At 41.4% G+C, this 17,707-nt stretch overlaps 2 protein-coding genes and 1 long non-coding RNA gene across 5 annotated transcripts; all 3 read left to right on the top strand.

Moving 5' to 3' along the window:
• Positions 1-2,077: 2,077 nt before the first annotated feature.
• On the top strand, positions 2,078-3,681 carry LOC120291437 (disease resistance protein RUN1-like). The gene is made up of 2 exons (XM_039308788.1): positions 2,078-2,280; positions 2,936-3,681. The coding sequence occupies exons 1-2, from the start codon at positions 2,114-2,116 to the stop codon at positions 3,468-3,470; spliced, it is 702 nt and encodes a 233-aa protein (XP_039164722.1). The 5' UTR covers positions 2,078-2,113; the 3' UTR covers positions 3,471-3,681.
• Positions 3,682-6,290: 2,609 nt separating this feature from the next.
• On the top strand, positions 6,291-8,292 carry LOC120291260. Of its 3 annotated transcripts, none has more exons than XR_005549212.1 (4): positions 6,291-6,324; positions 7,085-7,163; positions 7,493-7,521; positions 7,586-8,292. It is a non-coding gene; the product is annotated as an uncharacterized LOC120291260 (long non-coding RNA). The 3 variants fall into 3 exon arrangements; XR_005549211.1 differs by having other exon boundaries at positions 7,097-7,163; XR_005549210.1 differs by lacking the exon at positions 6,291-6,324 and having other exon boundaries at positions 6,358-7,163.
• A 1,880-nt stretch (positions 8,293-10,172) lies between these two features.
• On the top strand, positions 10,173-13,224 carry LOC104437225 (TMV resistance protein N). Its single transcript, XM_039310318.1, has 4 exons — positions 10,173-10,863; positions 11,195-12,301; positions 12,458-12,767; positions 12,849-13,224. Exons 1-3 carry the CDS (start codon positions 10,349-10,351, stop codon positions 12,465-12,467), a joined length of 1,632 nt encoding a protein of 543 aa, XP_039166252.1. The 5' UTR covers positions 10,173-10,348; the 3' UTR covers positions 12,468-12,767; positions 12,849-13,224.
• The last annotated feature ends 4,483 nt before the right edge of the window (positions 13,225-17,707 follow it).

The following is a 17,707-nucleotide window of genomic DNA, read 5'->3' on the forward strand; positions in this document are numbered from 1 at the left end:
GGTGCGGCGCGGTGGTTCGCCGGTCGGAAGAGGGAGGGCGAGAGAGAGAGGAAGGTCGCACGCCGGTCGGTCGAAAAGAGGGTGGTCGCACGCCGGAAGGCGAGAGAGAGGGGAGGTCGCACGCCGGTCGGTTGCTCGCGGTCGTCTCGCCGGTATCCTCTGGTTCGCCGGTTGCTCGCGGTGCTTCGGCGGTCGGAAAAAGCGAGGGGCGGAGAGAGAGGGAGTTCGTCGGGGAGAGAGCGAGGGTAGAGAGAGAGGCGCAAAGAAAGAACCCGCGATCGTAAACCCTACAGATCACGGAAATTTTCAAAATGAGCGCCTGAAATTGTGGGTCCCACGAGGACACGTGTCGCGCTGCGAGCGCCTTCTTGTTTGCCACGTTGATACATAAGACGTACCCAATATTTTCTCATTTACTCTCCGTTTCTGCCCACAACTCTCTCTCCCCCTCCTCTCTCCACTTCTCTTTTCTTTCCTCTTGCGTCGCCATGGCTCGAGCTCGAGTCGGCTCATGGCCGCTTCGGGTCAAGGAGGACGGCAAGCCGCGGATGGAGACTGCGTTGAGCTTCGTTTGCGGTGAGATAGCTTGAGGCCGAGCTCGAAACTCGAGCGCTAACCAAAGCTCCGAGTTTGAGGTCGAGTGTGTTGTCCATGGCTGGCTGCGAGTGTCGTCCATGGTGGATGGGAAAAACAATACCCAGGAACAGGCGTTCCGCCCCGGACAGGCGGTGACAGCCATGTATGAGCGTCCGTGTGAGCCCCTTGATCATATGCCCTCCGAACCGCGCAAAGTCCCCGCGAGGCATCGGCGTGAAGCCTCCCGCCTCCGCCGGTCCATGGTCCGGACCCTTTCGGCGTCTCCGCCTTTGGATTGCGAAGAAGAACAGCGTGGCGACGACCAGCGAGCTAGCCACAGTGGCCGCCACTGCCTTGACGATCGTCTTGCTTGAGGAAGATGACGAGTCCGGCTGCGGCGGCGCTTGGAGCGAGTCTATTACGGAAGGAGGAGGAGAGTCGGTGACGGTGGTGGCGGTTGGAAAAAAGAGAAGTAGAGAGAGAAGAGGGAGAGAGAGGGTCGCAGGCAGGGGCAGAAGATGTCATGGGCAGCTGCTCGGACAAACGAGACAGCGACCTGGTCGTCGTTGGCATCGTCGGTGGCGGAACAACAGCAGCGTCGTCGATGGTGGAACAGAATCAGCGACGCTGGTGACGGAACGGCAAGAACGTCGAGGGAGGCGGATCTGACTACAAGAGGGAAGGCGGTGACAAGTTGCAAAGTCACGTCCGCAGTGGCGAGCAAGGGTGCCGCGGCGCTCGGGGCAGCAGCGGCGGGGGCGTGCCGGGAAAAACAACGGCGTCAGGAGCGGCTCGTCGAGGCGGTGGGGAGCAGCGGCGTCGGGAGTGGGGATACTCGGTCGAAGATGACCGAAGAAGACTTCCTCCCTCGCTTTCTTTTCTTCTTTCCACCCCTCTCCCTCTCTCTCCTTTTCTTGTCTTTTCCCTTGCGTGTGTCAGACTAACAAGGGAAATTTTCTCGAAAAAAGAGAAGTAAGAGAGAAGAGGGAAAGAGAGGTGTGGGCAGAAACGGAGGGGAGGAGAGAGGGTAAAGGGGAGAGAGAGGGAGTCTTAACGGAGAAGTTAAGACTGACAGGTAGGCCCAAATTTGCCACGCGTCGACTTTTGTATGGTGATGCACTTCGCCTCGTACACCTACTCCCATGGTATAAAACTGGGAGGTGGATCTTTGAAATAGAGAAGGAAGGAGACGAAAACTGAGGAGGAGGCCACCCAACACGGAAACCATTTTCATTTTGAAAGTAGATGGACATCCAGTATTCTGGGGATGAGAGTTACGATGTGTATGTGAGCTTCAGAGGAGACGATGCTCTCGACGGCTTTGTGGATCATCTCTACGATAGGCTCTTACGAGAGGAGGTCCGCATGTTCAACGATTATGGGGGACGCCTCTTGGGAGAGGAGATTGAGCTGTCGCTTCTCGATGCGATCAGTCATTCCAAGATCGTCATTCCGATCCTGTCAAAGAACTATCCATCGAGCGCATGGTGCCTCCGAGCTGGATGAGATTGTACCCAGCCATTGGGGCCGGATCATCATGCCCGTCTTCTACCAAGTCACGCCCTCGGTCGTGAAAAACAGATCCGACGGTTACGGCGAGGCTATCGCCGGGCATAGACGGAGAGGATTCTACCCACAGACCCTTGGGCAATGGGAGAGAGCTCTCAGCTATGTGGGATCCATCCCAGGGTTGGAGATTGATAGGTGAGTGTAATTGAGTAAGTTCGATTGAGTAACCTAGCATCCAAATACCAAGGCAGCGCTTATTTCAATTTTGCTTAATCTAATTAGACTGATGCTGCAACGTGTATCGATATCTGATGTAGCTCCCTCTGATCTGGTACTGAATGTGATCCGCTTGTTAACATTCTCACTCCCAGCTTGCCACATTACTTAATGTTTCGGTTTTTGTTGATAAATTTCATTGTTCTAGCTTTACACATATCTTATAACTCAGTTTTTCCACGTTCGATCACTGCATTAAATGGGAGGCAGCGGTTATGGTTGTGATTTTATATCGATATGGTCCAGAAAAATGTTCTTCCTCTTGAAATTGCATCCACAGGAAATCTACCTCTTGCAAGAATATGTCAGTGTAGAGTGATATTGATTTGCTTAATTTCTGTGGATGCAGCAGGCAGCCTTTGCATCTCATCATACTGTGCTTTGTCTCTGTTGATTTAGTAAAAGCATGTACCACTAATTGCATGGCCTGTTTGTCTAAAGCCGATTGCTGTATGCTAGTTTTTGAAAGGAGAGCGTGAACTTTTTCTTGCAAACTACTTCAGAGTTCAGATATTGTTGGACTTACATTAATCTTTGTGCGTGTACCTTGTGCACACGTGCACGCATGATACAGCTTGCCCGAAGATGCTTCGCTCATCAATGTTCTTGTCGCAAATGTGTTGAGGGCACTGAACAGAAACTTCGTTGGCATCGAGTATCATGGAGAAAGAGTTATGAAATTACTAAAAGTGGAATCTAGCGATGTTCATGTAGTTGGAATACATGGCATAGGGGGCACCGGGAAGACAACAATTGCAAGATTCATCTACAAAAGAATATTTGATCTCTTTGATGGCTGTAGCTTTCTGGAAAATGTTAGAGAACATACCAAAAAACCAGGAGGTGTAGATAATTTGCAAGGTCAGTTGGTTTCTGACCTCCTAGGTGTAACGCATGGACAAATTCATTCTGTTGATGATGGGATTAAGTCCATCAGAAGTAGACTCTTGCACAAGAAGGTTCTCATTGTTCTCGATGATATTGAACCAAGCTCCGGACTTACACCGATTTTAAGTATTCTTGATTCGTTAGGCTCTGGAAGCAGGATCGTAATTACCACCAGAGACGAACAGGCTTTAGATAAGTTTGAAGTGTCCCCTGAAATATGAAGTCGGGGAATGCTAGAAGAGGAAGTCGATGAACTATTCCGCACTCATGCCTTCAGGGGGAGACCTGCTCCATTTGACTTAGCTACTCTGTCCAAAAATTTAGTATCGACTATTGGCCGGCTTCCTTTGACTGTTGAGGTTGTTGGGTCGTATTTATATTCTAAAAGCAAGGAGGTGTGGGAGCAGACATTAAATGAATTGAGAAAAGTACACGAGCCACAAGTTCAACAGAAATTGATGGTAATAATCAAAGCATTACACGACAAGCAAAGACAGATATTTCTGGACATTGCTTGTTTCTTCGTGGAGAGGACAAAAGTGTTGCATACTACCGTGGTCCGACCGTGATTCCACAAGCAGATTGGTATTAGAAGACCTCGTCAATTCGTCTATTGTTAAGATTGAGAACGATAAGTTATGGATGCATGATCAACTTCGAGACCTAGGTAGGGATATTGTCATAGAGGAACATCTTAAACTTGGAAAGCGCAGTAGATTGTGGAGTCACGAGCAAGCCCAAGTTGTGTTGGTGAATAAAAAGTAAGATACAAGTTCATCACTGTTTTTACCTTACTTGTATGCCTTACGACTCATGTTCCTCCTTTCATAGAAAGAAAACTAATTGGGGTGCATATTTTAGCGGAAAAAATGATTTGAAATATATTTTTCTAAAAATGATCATTTATATTACTTAAAATAATTAGTTAACGAAAATTTTTCATTATTGATAACAATTTATGTCTACTTATTTTCGTGGATGATGAAAATATTTGTTGTTCATTCATTTTTGTAAGAGATGAAAGCCATCATTTTTTAGAATTTTTTTCCAAGTCATTTTTTTTTTGGAACAAGTTGATCCTTAATAAAATGGTTTCTTTAGTTTGAAGTCTCTAAGCATTTATCATCTTCACATATTTTTGTGTGGAAATGCCAAGTCCCTTGGTAATCCAAATCTGTATTCCACATGTAGGCAACGGAAAGTGTTCAAGGAGTTCTTCTCAAATTTGGTAGTGGGTCACAATACAGTTTTGGACCAGCACATTTCGCAAGGACGTCAAACATAAGATTCCTTCGATTGGATCAGGCGAACCTCGAAGGAAATTTTGAGCGGCGTCTGTCAAGTTTAAGATGGCTCCATTGGCAAGGTTGTCCTCGGCATCTTCTTGCTGAAAAATTGGATTTGACGGAGTTGGTTGTTCTAGATCTTTCTGGAGCAAGGTCAGTGACAAATGGAACGGTTGGAATGAAATCAAGGTAGAGAAGTTCATTATTATTGATTTCATTTGTCAAATTGTAGCAGAAAAGTTGACTCTTTTGTTATTCTATTTTTAAAAAGCCAAGAAATTGAGAGTTTTGAACCTCCGGGCTGTTATGATATGATCGAACTCCAGACTTATCTCATTACAAATGTTTAGAGATTGAATCTTGAAAGGTGCATTCGATTGGTTGAAATCGGTTCATCAATAAAAAGTCCGGAGAGCTTGGTTTTCTGAACTTGAGGTTTTGCACTGAACTCAATAAGTTGCCGAAAGAGTGGGTTCCCTCAAATCCTTGGAAGAGATTCTTATAGATGGAACTGCTGTTCAAGAAATTCCTACCTCCATCGGTCCTATGCAAAATCTTAGAAGATTCGGTGCAACTAGCTTGTCTTTCATTGATCCATTTGCCCGATTCAATTAGTCATGTGAAATCTCACGAGAGTCTTCGCACCGAACGGTACCAAAATAAGTAAACTTCCCCGTCTCGCGAGTTTGAAAAGCTACGGCACTTGTCAATAAATCATTGTAGGTCAATATTGAAGTTACCAACGTCCTTGGGAGTTTAGCTTCATTGATCGAACTTGATTTATCAAGCCTTTGGAATTGTCGAATTACCTAATACTGTCAATAAGTTATATCTTTTAAGAGTGCTCAAAATTGATTTTACTTTTGTACGAGAGCTGCCTTGTGCTATATGGAAGTTGAAGAGCCTTGAAGAGTGCATGCTTCAAGATGTCGGAGTTTGGTGGGGAAATTCCTAGAGATATTGAGGAGCTTTTGAGATTGAGGGTCTTGAGGCTTGGATACTCTCAGATTCGTGGTCTACCGAGATAGCATTTCTACACTTCCCAACCGCAAACGCTTGATCTCGCTTCATTGTGACAAGCTCCATAGAGTGCCCAAGCTTCCTTCCACTTTAATAAGCCTATCTCGTCGGTTCTAAATTGATGTATACAATCCCGGACATCGCAGGCGGGGTTAAGTTGGCGAGTTATTCTTGGTGATGGATCCCGAAGCGGTGTTACACGACCAAAGTCAAATTGAGGCAAAAGGACACACTTATTTAAAGCTCGGGAGTTTGTCAGAGCTAAAGATATTGCAGCTATCTATGTTAAAGATCCAACTACTACCTGTTGGGTTGGATCTCCTTCGTAAGCTCACAAAGCTCTCTCTTTGCTGCATTCACTTGAAAAAGCTACCGCAGCTTCCTCTGGGTTTATTCACCCTCTCACTTCGCCAGTACAAATCGCAGACGAGATTGCCAGATCTTTCGTATTTGGAGCTCCTGTCGAATTTGAGCTTTTCGTGTCTTTAAATGAAGTTGCAGGCCTCGGGAGTTCAAATCCTTGCGAATTTTCAGAATATCTCACTTTTGCAACCCGCAACTGGATGAGTGGAGAACTTGATATTTTTAGCATCATTGAATGTTTCGTATTGTCAAAGCCTTGAGAGACTTCCCAATCTATCAAAATGAAGAAGCTGAAAGATATTAAAATTAAGGGCTGTCCGAAGATTCAGGATATTAAAAGCGTGGAACACCTGCATTCCTTCAAGAAGCCAAGGGTGCCATAATTGAGGCAGAAAGCTCATCTGAGGTAACCAACACTATTATTTTCCCTTTGGACCACATAGATGGAGGTTGGCACTTGATTAGCACGTGTCATGTTTGGAATTTTTACTAAGATGAATGAATTTCTTAATAATGAAAAAAGTGCATGACATGATGAATTACGAGGGACAGGACATTTTCTCTCATTAACACATGCAGAATAATTTTTCAAATGAAATTTGAGTCATCAAGACTTTGTATTTCTTTCATCTTTTTTAGTTGAAAGATGGATCCAAATTTGTACGGACTCCACTTCTTTGAAAGAGCATTTTACTTTTTCTTGTATTTTTCTGCGATATACAACCAAAGAACTTCTATTTATGCCAGTTAGTTTAATCATGCTTTTGGGAGGTGTTGTTATGTATTCAATCCAGAGCATTGAACGTTGTATTGGTATCTTAAATCTTTAATGTGTTGCAGAAAAGCGCTGGCTTCTGTACTAGTATCTTAAAATTTTTATGGGGTGCTTCCGTAATATTCAAGATCTTAATCCAAAGTACTTTTGATAAATTGGGATGAGTAGCTCATAGAAGGTATTCCATTCTTCAAACTTTTCTCTTTTAATTCAGACTTGTTTGATGAGCTACTCTTCCAAGGATATAGTCTGATCGATACCGTCAATGAAATCTCAAAACTCATTTGGTCTTTTTTCACGTTCAGTCAATTTGAATCTAAGCATCAGTCTTTATAACCGTTTGACACATGGTAGAAGTCTTATTTGATGCACTGAATACATGCTTACACAGGTTTTGTCACAGGTGGAGTTTAGCAAACTAGCTAATACCAGACATTCTTCCATTCAGGGTGTCAAATGCAAGGATAAAGGTATGCTGTACATTGAGATTGTCAAATCTGAGTTGCCCTGTAAGATTTAAGTATGATTTCAACCTTGCAATGTAGAACGCTAAAAGAGGTCATGGCTAGAAAGCTGCCAGACCATAAGGATAGGCAGTCAAAGGATTATTTCAAGCTATGCCATGCTGTTGGAACTGATTAGACCTTAGACTAATTTTTTGGGCTAAATAGAAAATTTTACTCCTTATTTAATGCTCCTCTTCCTCCTAAAGCACAAGCAAAATCTTCCGATTCTGTCAAGTCAATAACTGAAACTATGGGCGCTTCTTCTAACTTGCAAAATTCTCCCTCTGTTGCAGGTTCATCCGCCACGTGGCATAGAGTGAAGGTAAACTACAGATGTCTTGCTTTCTATCTCACTCCATCAATGAATAATTCTGTATTTCTTTCAGGCTGTTGCTTCCAAATTCAGCTGTCAGATGATTTCCAGAACCAAGCCAGCACACTCTTTTCCACATTAATCAAACTCAAGTGTTGAGCCAGATAAGAGGGACAGAAACTACTGGCATCTCGCCATCAACAGAGCAAGAAGATGTGCCACTTGACAGGGCATCGACTATCCCTTCTTTGGCAACAATTGGTTCTGCTGTGCCTCCTCCTGCTGCTCAACCATAGTCATCATCAGCAATGGACAAAGATAAAGCCCCTATAATTGTCGAGGCAGATTTACGCGGTGGTGGAGAGGAATCTCTTATCTCAAAGATCGAGTCTCTTTTGAGTGATGACTCAGGAAAGCAAAATACTGGGACAGAGATGTCACAAGCAAGTCATTTTGATCTTCAAGCATACCAGAATGCATCGCAAGAGTTGGAAATTACAATGAGTCAGGGACTCCAGGCAATCGTGTTTAATCCCAAGCTACTTGGTCAATTGCAAGAATTACTGAACTTCTTAGTCGAACAAAATGCACCAGAGGTCTCTACTATTGGATATCAATGTGTCTATCTCAAATTGCAGAACTTTATTCAGACTCAGGTGACTCCCTCTCTTCCCAATAAAAGATCCTCATTGAATGTGAGGGGTTAGAATGGGAGCTCAAAATGGAAAAGTTTCTTTTGGCGTCTGACAAGGATGAAGTTCGTTTGATCAAGAAACAATGTGAAGAAAGCTAAGAGTGTGGCTGACAATGAGCGAGTTATAACCCAACTTCAAGCAGAGATTGAGGCACGCAAGCAGACAGTTGAGAATGCAAAGTCAGAAATATCATATCTGTCGGCAATGAGATTGGAGAAAGTTAAAGAACTGAAGAATTAAATACGAGCAGTTCCTCAGTATGAAGAGAGAGAATCCAAGCATGGAAAAGAAGAGAAATCAAGCTTTGGAAATGATTGACAAAATCAATGTAGAGTGGAATGAATTGTGTGCGGATATTAAAGGCCGATTAGCCTCTAAATAGGCTGGCACTTTTCACTTTCTTTTATTTGAATCTTCTTGTATTTGAAAACTTTTCCATTCTGGCAAAAAATACAGGTTTGGAGTTTCATTTGTAGTTATTTATCATTGCGGAAAGCGTGAAACAAGGTCTATTGAAACAAAGAGAACGCTCACCTTGCAAACTCAGCATGTCACTTGGCTTGGTCTGCAATCTCCGAAGGCTGCCTGTAACTAGTCTTGCCAGAGGAAAGATTGCTGGTCTCAGGAGGCAGCAAGCCATGCAGAGTCCTCTATGCAGCACAGGGCTTCTTGCTTTTCTTTGCCATGGTCCTCTTTGGTAGAGAAGGCGGTCTCTGCGATGATATCGGTGAAATTAGCATAACGTAGATATTCCATGCGTGCTCTCTCCACTGCGAATTTCAGCAAAATCCAGATGTACCCATGCACGCAAAGACGTGGTTTTGTCTATGATGCCTTGTTCTCCGGGGGAAACCTTAGCCACCATCCAAGTATATCAAGAGAAATTCATAACCCTGTCGATAGAGTTGGCAACAGGGTGTCCAAGATATGAACAATTTTAGGCTCCAAAGCACCATAATTTAAGATACCGGAAAGACCGCATGGCAGGAATTTTGACATAGCATCTAGGTTAGGACCTTGTTTTAAGTAGGTGGTATCCCTTTAGTACGCCTAGCACTACGTAATTTATATCATGGGTTATATTCATGTTGGTGTGACGATCAATCCAAGTGATTACTCGAGTTGCAAAATTCTAGGTCTTGTGGGATTCAAAATTGGAAAATTTTGGCGTTGGTAGAACTTTAAGGTTGCTGATGTTATTTTATCTTGTTAAAAATTAAACTAATCTTCCCGTGTAGGCTATTGAGTATTGATAATTAACTTTGTAATTTAACGGTGACTAAAAGCAATAAGCATGTGATGGGTCATTTCCTACCTTTGGACCTCGAGCTCTATCCAATGTATCATTTGACCACATCCTCCAACAAGAATCTACCTTTATTTTCCACAAAAATAAACTAATTAGAGTATGATAATTAAAGGAGAATCATACTTGAATATTTGGCTTTCAATATTTTCTTTTGGACACACTTGAATTTTTTATTTTTGGTCAATTTGTACTTGAATTCACCTCCTCATTTTTGTCATTTCTCCCCCTTTTTCGTTAATTTTTTTCTCAATTCCTTTCCTCAATTTTCTTCACTTTAGCTTTTTTTTTAATCGCACGACGATTACATATTCAGAATAGTTAACTTTCAAGAGATATATTTCTACATCACATATAGCATTTGGTCAAAGTTTGAAATAATTATTAAATAAGAAATATTTTCACTATCAATATAATTTATGTTTAAATATTTTTCATTTATATATTTTATAAATGTTACATTCTCAAAATGGTTTATTTTTCACGAAATAAATTATGCTTTGTCAAAATTTATAATTAACACTTAACAAGATAGGAGTAAAACCGCGATAGATATGTGGAAATGACAAATGATTTCACACACCCAACAACCGTCGTTACTTTGCTTTTATCCGCTGGTCATTGGATCTAGGTTTAGGCACGTCGGATCGCTCAAATCAGGAACCACTCAGACCGAACCGGATCTGGTCAAGGCCCAGGAATCAGTTGACTGTAGAAATTCCGCACGGACGGAGCACCTGCTTCCCCATTAATCAACCAGGGCAGAGCGTGGCATTGTCAAGAGTCTGTCCGAGGAAATTTTCCGAGCATTCGTGAGTCTCCTTTGCAGCTGCAGATGGCGAAAGAAGGTCCTTACGGCGGTTCGAGCTCTGCATCATCAGCTTCGGTGACGGGAAACAACTTCGACGTGTTCCTGAGCTTCAGAGGAAGCGACACCCGACATGGGTTCACCGATGTTCTCTACAGAAGCCTCGTCGATCACGGGGTTCGCACCTTCTTAGACGAAGAAGAGCTTTCCGATGGAGAGTACATCAAGAAGCAGCTCCCTGAGTCGATCAAGCTGTCGAAGATTGGCATCCCGATCCTGTCCGAGGACTATGCCTCGAGTAAGCCGTGCCTTCGTGAGCTGGCTCAGATGGTCGAGTGGCGCAAAGAGGGAAGAATGATCATCATGCCCGTCTACTTCTTGATCACGGCGTGGGATGTGGAAATGAAGGATGGGAGGGGTCCCTACGCCGATAAAATTGCTGCACACAAGAAGAAAGAAAATCCGGATACGATCCAGAAATGGGTGGATGCCCTCGAAGAAGTGACATCTGTGAAAGGGCGGCAACTGACCGGATATACTGGGTAAGGTTGAAGGAGGATCTGTAACTAGTTTTGCTTTGTTTTCTTTTCTTTTCTCCCTTTTTTGTCCTGAATAATGTGGCACTCTCATGCTCACTTCAATTGATTTCACGGCAAATTGCCCCCGTATACGAAAGTGGCGGTCTGTTAAGGGTTGCGATGGGCATGGTCGATGGTCACTCTGAATTGACTGGGGCACACTCTTGCATTTGTACCGAGCGTTTAACCATTCCGTCCCATTCACGTTTCATCAGTTTCAGATCTTTATCCCCAGTTAACAGTGTCCATGACTTCGTGTACTTTCCTTCTTTCTGAAACTTTTTCTGTTTTCTAGGCAAGGAGAATTTGCAAATATGATGGTCTCAAAAGTTTTGAAGAAATTGAGAAAGGCTAAGCTCAATTTGTCCGACAAATTAGTCGGGATTGAAGACCACTTGCCTGAGCTGAGAAGAATGTTGGATACTGACTCTGACTCTAGTGACGTGCGGATGATTGTCATCTCCGGCATTCCAGGCATTGGTAAGACAACCCTCGCAAAATCTCTCTACAACGATATCTGCCACCTCTTTGACCGTCACAGCTTTCTCGCTGATATTGGAGACACTAATGACAAGAAGGCTCTTCTAGCTTTGCAAAATCAGTTGGTCTCTGACATCGTCCAAAGGGACTCGGCAAAACTCAAATCGGTTGAGGAAGGAATCAGCTTCCTCAAATTAAGATTAAGCACCTGGAAAGTCCTCATCCTTTTGGACGATGTGCATGAGAAGTCTCAGCTTGAAGCTTTGGTTGGAAGTCTCGATTGGTTCGGTTCAGGGAGTAGGATCATTATCACAACCAAAAGAGTTCTCAATTTACGTGAAATGGCAGAAACTGATGACGTTGAAACTTACAAAGTCCCAGAGATGGAGGATAGTGATGCTCTAAAACTTTTTTGTAGATACGCCTTTGCTAAGGATTGTCCAGAACATGACTATGTTGATCTGTCTGAAAGAATTGTGTCTGCTACTGGAAAACTTCCATTAGCTGTTGAGCTCGTAGGTTCACACCTGTCTCTGCTTCGGGATAAAAGAGGAGCTTGGGAATCTCTACTGGAGAAGTTACAAAATGTAACTGATGATAAAGTCGAGAACAAGTTGAGAATAACTTACGAACGATTAAACAGTTTCCAACGGCATATTTTTCTCGACATAGCTTGTTTTCTTTTCGGAGAGGATAAAAGAATCGCATCTTACATGTGGGATGAGCTTCAATTGTATCCTTCTTTTGAAGTCGAGATGCTTTGTCTCATGTCCATGGTAAAGATTGGAGACGACAACAGGATGTGGATCCATGATCAGCTAAGGAAGCTGGGCAGGAAAATTGTTCAAGAAGATTGCATGAAACAGGGGAACAACAGTAGACTATGGGCCACTGAAGCTCGGAAGATTTTAAACAAGATGAGGTCAGATTTGACATTTCTTTTTTGGTCTGTCTGTTGAATATATAACTCTCCTTGTTTTGATCCCTTTTGGAAAGAGTGAAGCATAAATGATCCTCAGTTCAATTATTGTGTTGGGGTTTCATTGGCTTCTGTCTAACAATGGTGTTTGACCAACAGAGCCAAATGAAGGTTGAAGCTCTGTGGCTTGAGATGGATAACACTGAACAAAAAGACATGGATGGTCGATCGCAGACCTATTTGACTGGTGACCAATTTAAAAAGAGTACCAAATCTCCGTCTTCTCATTTTGGATCACTTTGACATTAAGAAGGATTTTAGAAATCTTCTTTCAAAGTTACTTTGGCTCCGTTGGCATGGCTGTCCAAGAGCTTTTAATGTAATCAATTTGAACTTGGAGGTCTTGGTTGTTCTTGATTTATCGTGGAGCAAGGTAACTGAAGGTTGGGAGGGTTGGAATAGTATAAAGGTAGCTCAAATACTTTGCATTTCCTTTTCACCTGAATACTTACTGCAACATTAACAGTTTCTGTCTTTGTATTGCTTGCAGTTGGCAAGGAAGTTGAAAGTCTTAATTCTCAGAGGCTGTGTTGACTTGATACAAACTCCAAACTTCTCTAATTTCGAGTCTTTGGAGATGCTGATTTTAGAATATTGCTCTCATTTGGTTCGAATCGACCCATCGATTGGTCAGTTGCAACGTTTGCAAATTTTAGATCTGAAATTTTGCACTGACCTCGGTAACTTGCCCAGAGAACTCGATTCTCTTGAAGCTTTGAGAGAGCTCCGACTTGATGGAACTTATATAGAAGATATTCCGGTCTCCGAAGATATGAAGCATCTTAAAACTCTCAGCGCCTGCAACTGTAAATCATTGGCACGATTATCCAGTGAAATTGGTGACATAAAATCTCTAGAATTTCTTTCAATTGATGGCTCTGAACTTACCACACTCCCGGACTCAATCAAAAGGCTAGAAAAGTTGAAACAACTGTCTTTGAGAGATTGTCGGTTGTTGTGGAAACTTCCAGACGCCATTGGAAACTTGACATCATTAGAGAACCTGGATCTCTCAAGTACAGGAATAGACAAATTACCACACGCCATTGGTAATATGCATCATTTGAAGGTGCTGAAAATGGACGGAAGTTTCATTAGAAAGTTCCCTCGATCTATCGGAATGCTGAAGAAGCTTGAGGAGATTCATGCATCACGCTGCAGGAGTTTGGAAAAAATTCCTGAGGAGATCAAAGGCTTGTCTCGTTTGAGAAATTTGGTGTTGTCAGATTCCAATATTCCCAGCCTACCAGGAGCATCTCTAGTCTTTCCCACCTTCAAAACCTTGATTTATATGGCTGTGACAATCTTCATGAGGTTCCTCTGCTTCCCACTAGTTTAGCCACTTTGCATCTCACTTATGACTCAAGTAAATTGAAGTCTTTGGATATTTCAAATCTGACCAATCTCAAAGAGTTGTACCTTGCCAATAATATGGAGGAGGAGGCATCTCCCGGCACAGACGGATCTTTGATGGTGGAGCCAATCAGCCTTTTGGGGATTGGCAAAGTGACAAAGTTGAGACCTTGAAATTGTGCCTCCCAGGCTTCACTAAACTACCGGAAATGGATGCTCTCAAGCAGCTAAGGAAGCTTGATCTTCAATGTCCAGACCTACAACATCTCCCACGACTACCCAAAAGTTTGAAAAAACTAACCCTCCGGGACTGCAAATCCTTAAAGACATTGCCGGAGCTTAAGTATCTCAAGTCTCTATCTGGATTGGAGCTTCTGTTATGTTCTGTAATGGAAATCGAAGGACTTCAAAATCTCTCATCCTTGGTAGCCTTGCTTATTTCTCACTGTGAGCTGGTAAAGCTAGACGGCCTCGAATGCTTGACATCCCTGAGAACATTGACCATCTCATACTGTGATTCCCTTCAAGGACTGCCAGATTTGTCGAACTTGAAGAAGCTGAGAACATGTCATATCCAACATTGCAAGAACATAACTCAAAAGGACAGCCTCTAGTAGTCGAGGTCCCTAGAAAGGCCAGATATATGCGAAGGTCGTGGTACGCCTCTGGTCTAAATGAGGACTTGAAAGAGATCCATTTCATGCTTCCTCGAGCAAGTCTGAAGTTTCTGAGGCCAATGTTCATTCTAAAGGTCATGCGTCTTTTCAATTTAATGATGATCCATAAGTTTCACTTGCATCGTTGGACTTCCTTGTAACTGGGAATGCCTTCTTCTCCGATATTTCCATTTTTCTTTTCACTTCTTTAGAGAATGCAATATTTTTCCTTTATGAAGTTATTCTCAACAATGCCCAGCAATTGCTTGGTATACCACTTAACACTTCGACTTCATTGTACTGTTTTCACAAATATGTGAATGAGTGCATGAATCAGCATTTCTGAATTCCCTAATCATTCGGGTCGTTGCTGTTCTTAATTTCTTCCATCTAACTGATTGATTATCCTTAGTAAGATGATATGCCCATTTATTCAATATACATGGAGTATTCGCTAGCGGGAGTATTGTAATGGAAGAAATAACGGGATGTGATCTCTATTCATTTCTTTTGCCCATTGATGATGTATAGAATAGTCATATCCGAATGCGATGCAGAAAGGCCAAATATATGCTCATACACCTTTACATAGACAATACTGAGGGAAAAATCACCATGGCATGCACTTTTTATGTGGGAATTATTTATGTGATTAATGAGAGGCACCCGATAACCCTGATGATCTAGATGATTATAGGATGAAAAATTCAAAAAGAATGATGAATTGATGTTACTGAACATCATCTGGCATCAGTTTGTTGTTTTTCCCCTTGAATAAATTTTACATGCTAAGTAGTTTATCTACTTGAATGAATATCATTCGACTCGTTTTAGTGTTTTCTGGGTACTCTGAAATATCTCTGTAAACTAATGTCTCGGGCTGAGCAGCAGGTAAAAATGCCCCATCATGAATAACCCGGATTATTATGGCACATTCCAAGACGGTCCTGCCTTTCACAACCAAATAAAATGCATCTCTTTATTGCCAGGCCTGATCAGACTGAAGATTCAGAACCTGTGAAGAGACCTGCATACATCATTACAGGACCCACTTATTATAGTTTCCTTCTTGGTTAGTCCGTGGTAGTAAAAACCAGGCTGAGGAATCTTATGTCACATGGGTAGAGGAGCAAGGCGTGATTTCACTCAATTACATGTTTCTGAATCTTCTTTTTTCAACGTAGTCGATCTTTACTTGCGTCTCTGCATGATTCAGGCATCTGCTTTTGATATTTACGTCCTGCTTCGTTGGATGATCCACGCCAAAGAATGTAACATCTCTGGATTTCGTTTTGCTTTTTAGACAGATTCCATAGAAGTGTTTCCCTTGCATTTCTTCTGGCTATTTCTACGATTTATTTTGAGTAAAAAAACAAAGAATTTTGACATGTTGGGACACGTTGTATATTAAATATATATTTTTATATATACATAATAAATTATCATTTTTAATTATTTCAATCAGATTAATTTGAATCAAATTCATAAATAAATAAATAAATAAAGCATAGAATGAATATACACTAAAAATATTAATTCGCCATTTATTAGTATTATTCATTATTTCAGTTTGACAAATTCAACTTTATTTCAAATATATATAACTTGCATGTTAGATATGTTGAAAGAGGAGAAAAAAACTTATAGGGTGAATTGTGTATCACGGGAAGTGGGAGTCAAAAGAGAAGATAAGACTATGTTTTTCTTCTTTCTTCATTTATTATTTTTATTATTGTGTTTTATTTTTTCACACACACACACACATATATATATTATATATATATATATATGTTGACCTCTAATTTATTTAATTTTTGAAATTAACCTCAATATCGGAATCACATGTTGAAAACTCGTATGTCAGAATTCTGACTCGAGCATTGAAGAATGACAAGAAAGTTGACAATGTGTCAGATTTTACGACACGTGTTGACCGAATGTCGGAAAATGTCCGAAAGTGTCGGACACGTTGAAGTGTCCAACACGATAGGAAAATTTTGGAGAGTGTCGGTGCTTCATAGACTGGTATAGCTGTTAATTGTCACGTATTATTCAACTCAGTAATTTGATAGGAAAATTTAACGGAAACTAATAGAGGGCAAATTTGTCACGGGTATATTGATTTGGAGTTTTTTGGGATTAAAAAATTAGTTTAAGGTAAATTTCTTACAAGTATACTAATTTGAGGTTTTTCACTGTTCTAATGTTTCTTGTGATAAGGGTTATTGAGTTTAAGGAGAGGTGTCAAAGACCTATTTTTTAATTCATTTTTAACCAATCGAATCGCACATGGGTTAGTTTAAATTTAAAGAATTGGTTGGTTGTTATGGGTTTAGAATAGCAAAGCCCAACAAGATATGGATTTTAATGGAATAAGTGTATTGGAAATTCTAAAATTTGTTGTTATGAAAGTACAATTAAGTTATAGAACTTGTCATAAAAGTGTAATTGAATTTTAAAACTTTCAAAAATGCAATTAATTCTTAAAATTTGTAAAATTGGTCCAATTGAGTCATTCCGTTGAATTCATTTTTTTGAATATTTTAGGACTCGATTGTTCACTAGTATTATCGGTTTTATAACTCAATTACACTTTCATGAAAAGTTTTAGGATTTAATTGTATTTTTTGAAAGTTTTAGGACTCGAATGCACTTTTATAACAAGTTTTGAGACTTAACTGTACTTTTGAACATTTCAAAACTCAATTGTATTTTCATGACGAGTTTTAAGACTTTCATCGTACTTAACCCAATTTTAATGCACCTACATCAGCAAATGTTGCGCCATATTAGGGGGGAAAGTGCTACAAATAGAAAGACTAAAATACAAAGAAACAAAAACTAGAGAGAGAGGCCCCTTTTACCATTGCCACCGGCTGGGTTGCACACCCTTGTGGTTGATGTGGTGGCCCTCGTCACAGCCAAGCAAAGTGTGATGAGGGCCAGCAGCAAGAGTAGTCAAGAAGGTTGTCCCTGGCTACGAAGGGGCAGTGCCCTTCCATATCATTACTTTGCCTGTGCAGTGTCTCCATTTCCCTCTCTTTAAACTTTCAAGGAATTAGTTTTTGTTTTTTCATTGTTTTCATTTTTTGTACAATAGGTTAGAATAATAAGTTGAGCATTCAAATGGTTGCTCTAATTTTCATCGTATTCAAAGATCGTTTCTTTAGTTACCTATCTTTTGTAGGATTCAATATCATAATATAAGCCAAACAAAGAGTCATGCGTAAATAAGAGGAAAACGAGGGACCGAATCCTAAGTTGGAGTTCGCCGACCGGAGGAGGGGCTGCATAGCAAATAAGAGGAATCCGAGAGGACCGATTTCGAAGTTTCTTTTCT

Source organism: Eucalyptus grandis, chromosome 3, assembly GCF_016545825.1.
Source record: "Eucalyptus grandis isolate ANBG69807.140 chromosome 3, ASM1654582v1, whole genome shotgun sequence".
Classification (NCBI taxonomy): Eukaryota; Viridiplantae; Streptophyta; class Magnoliopsida; order Myrtales; family Myrtaceae; genus Eucalyptus; species Eucalyptus grandis.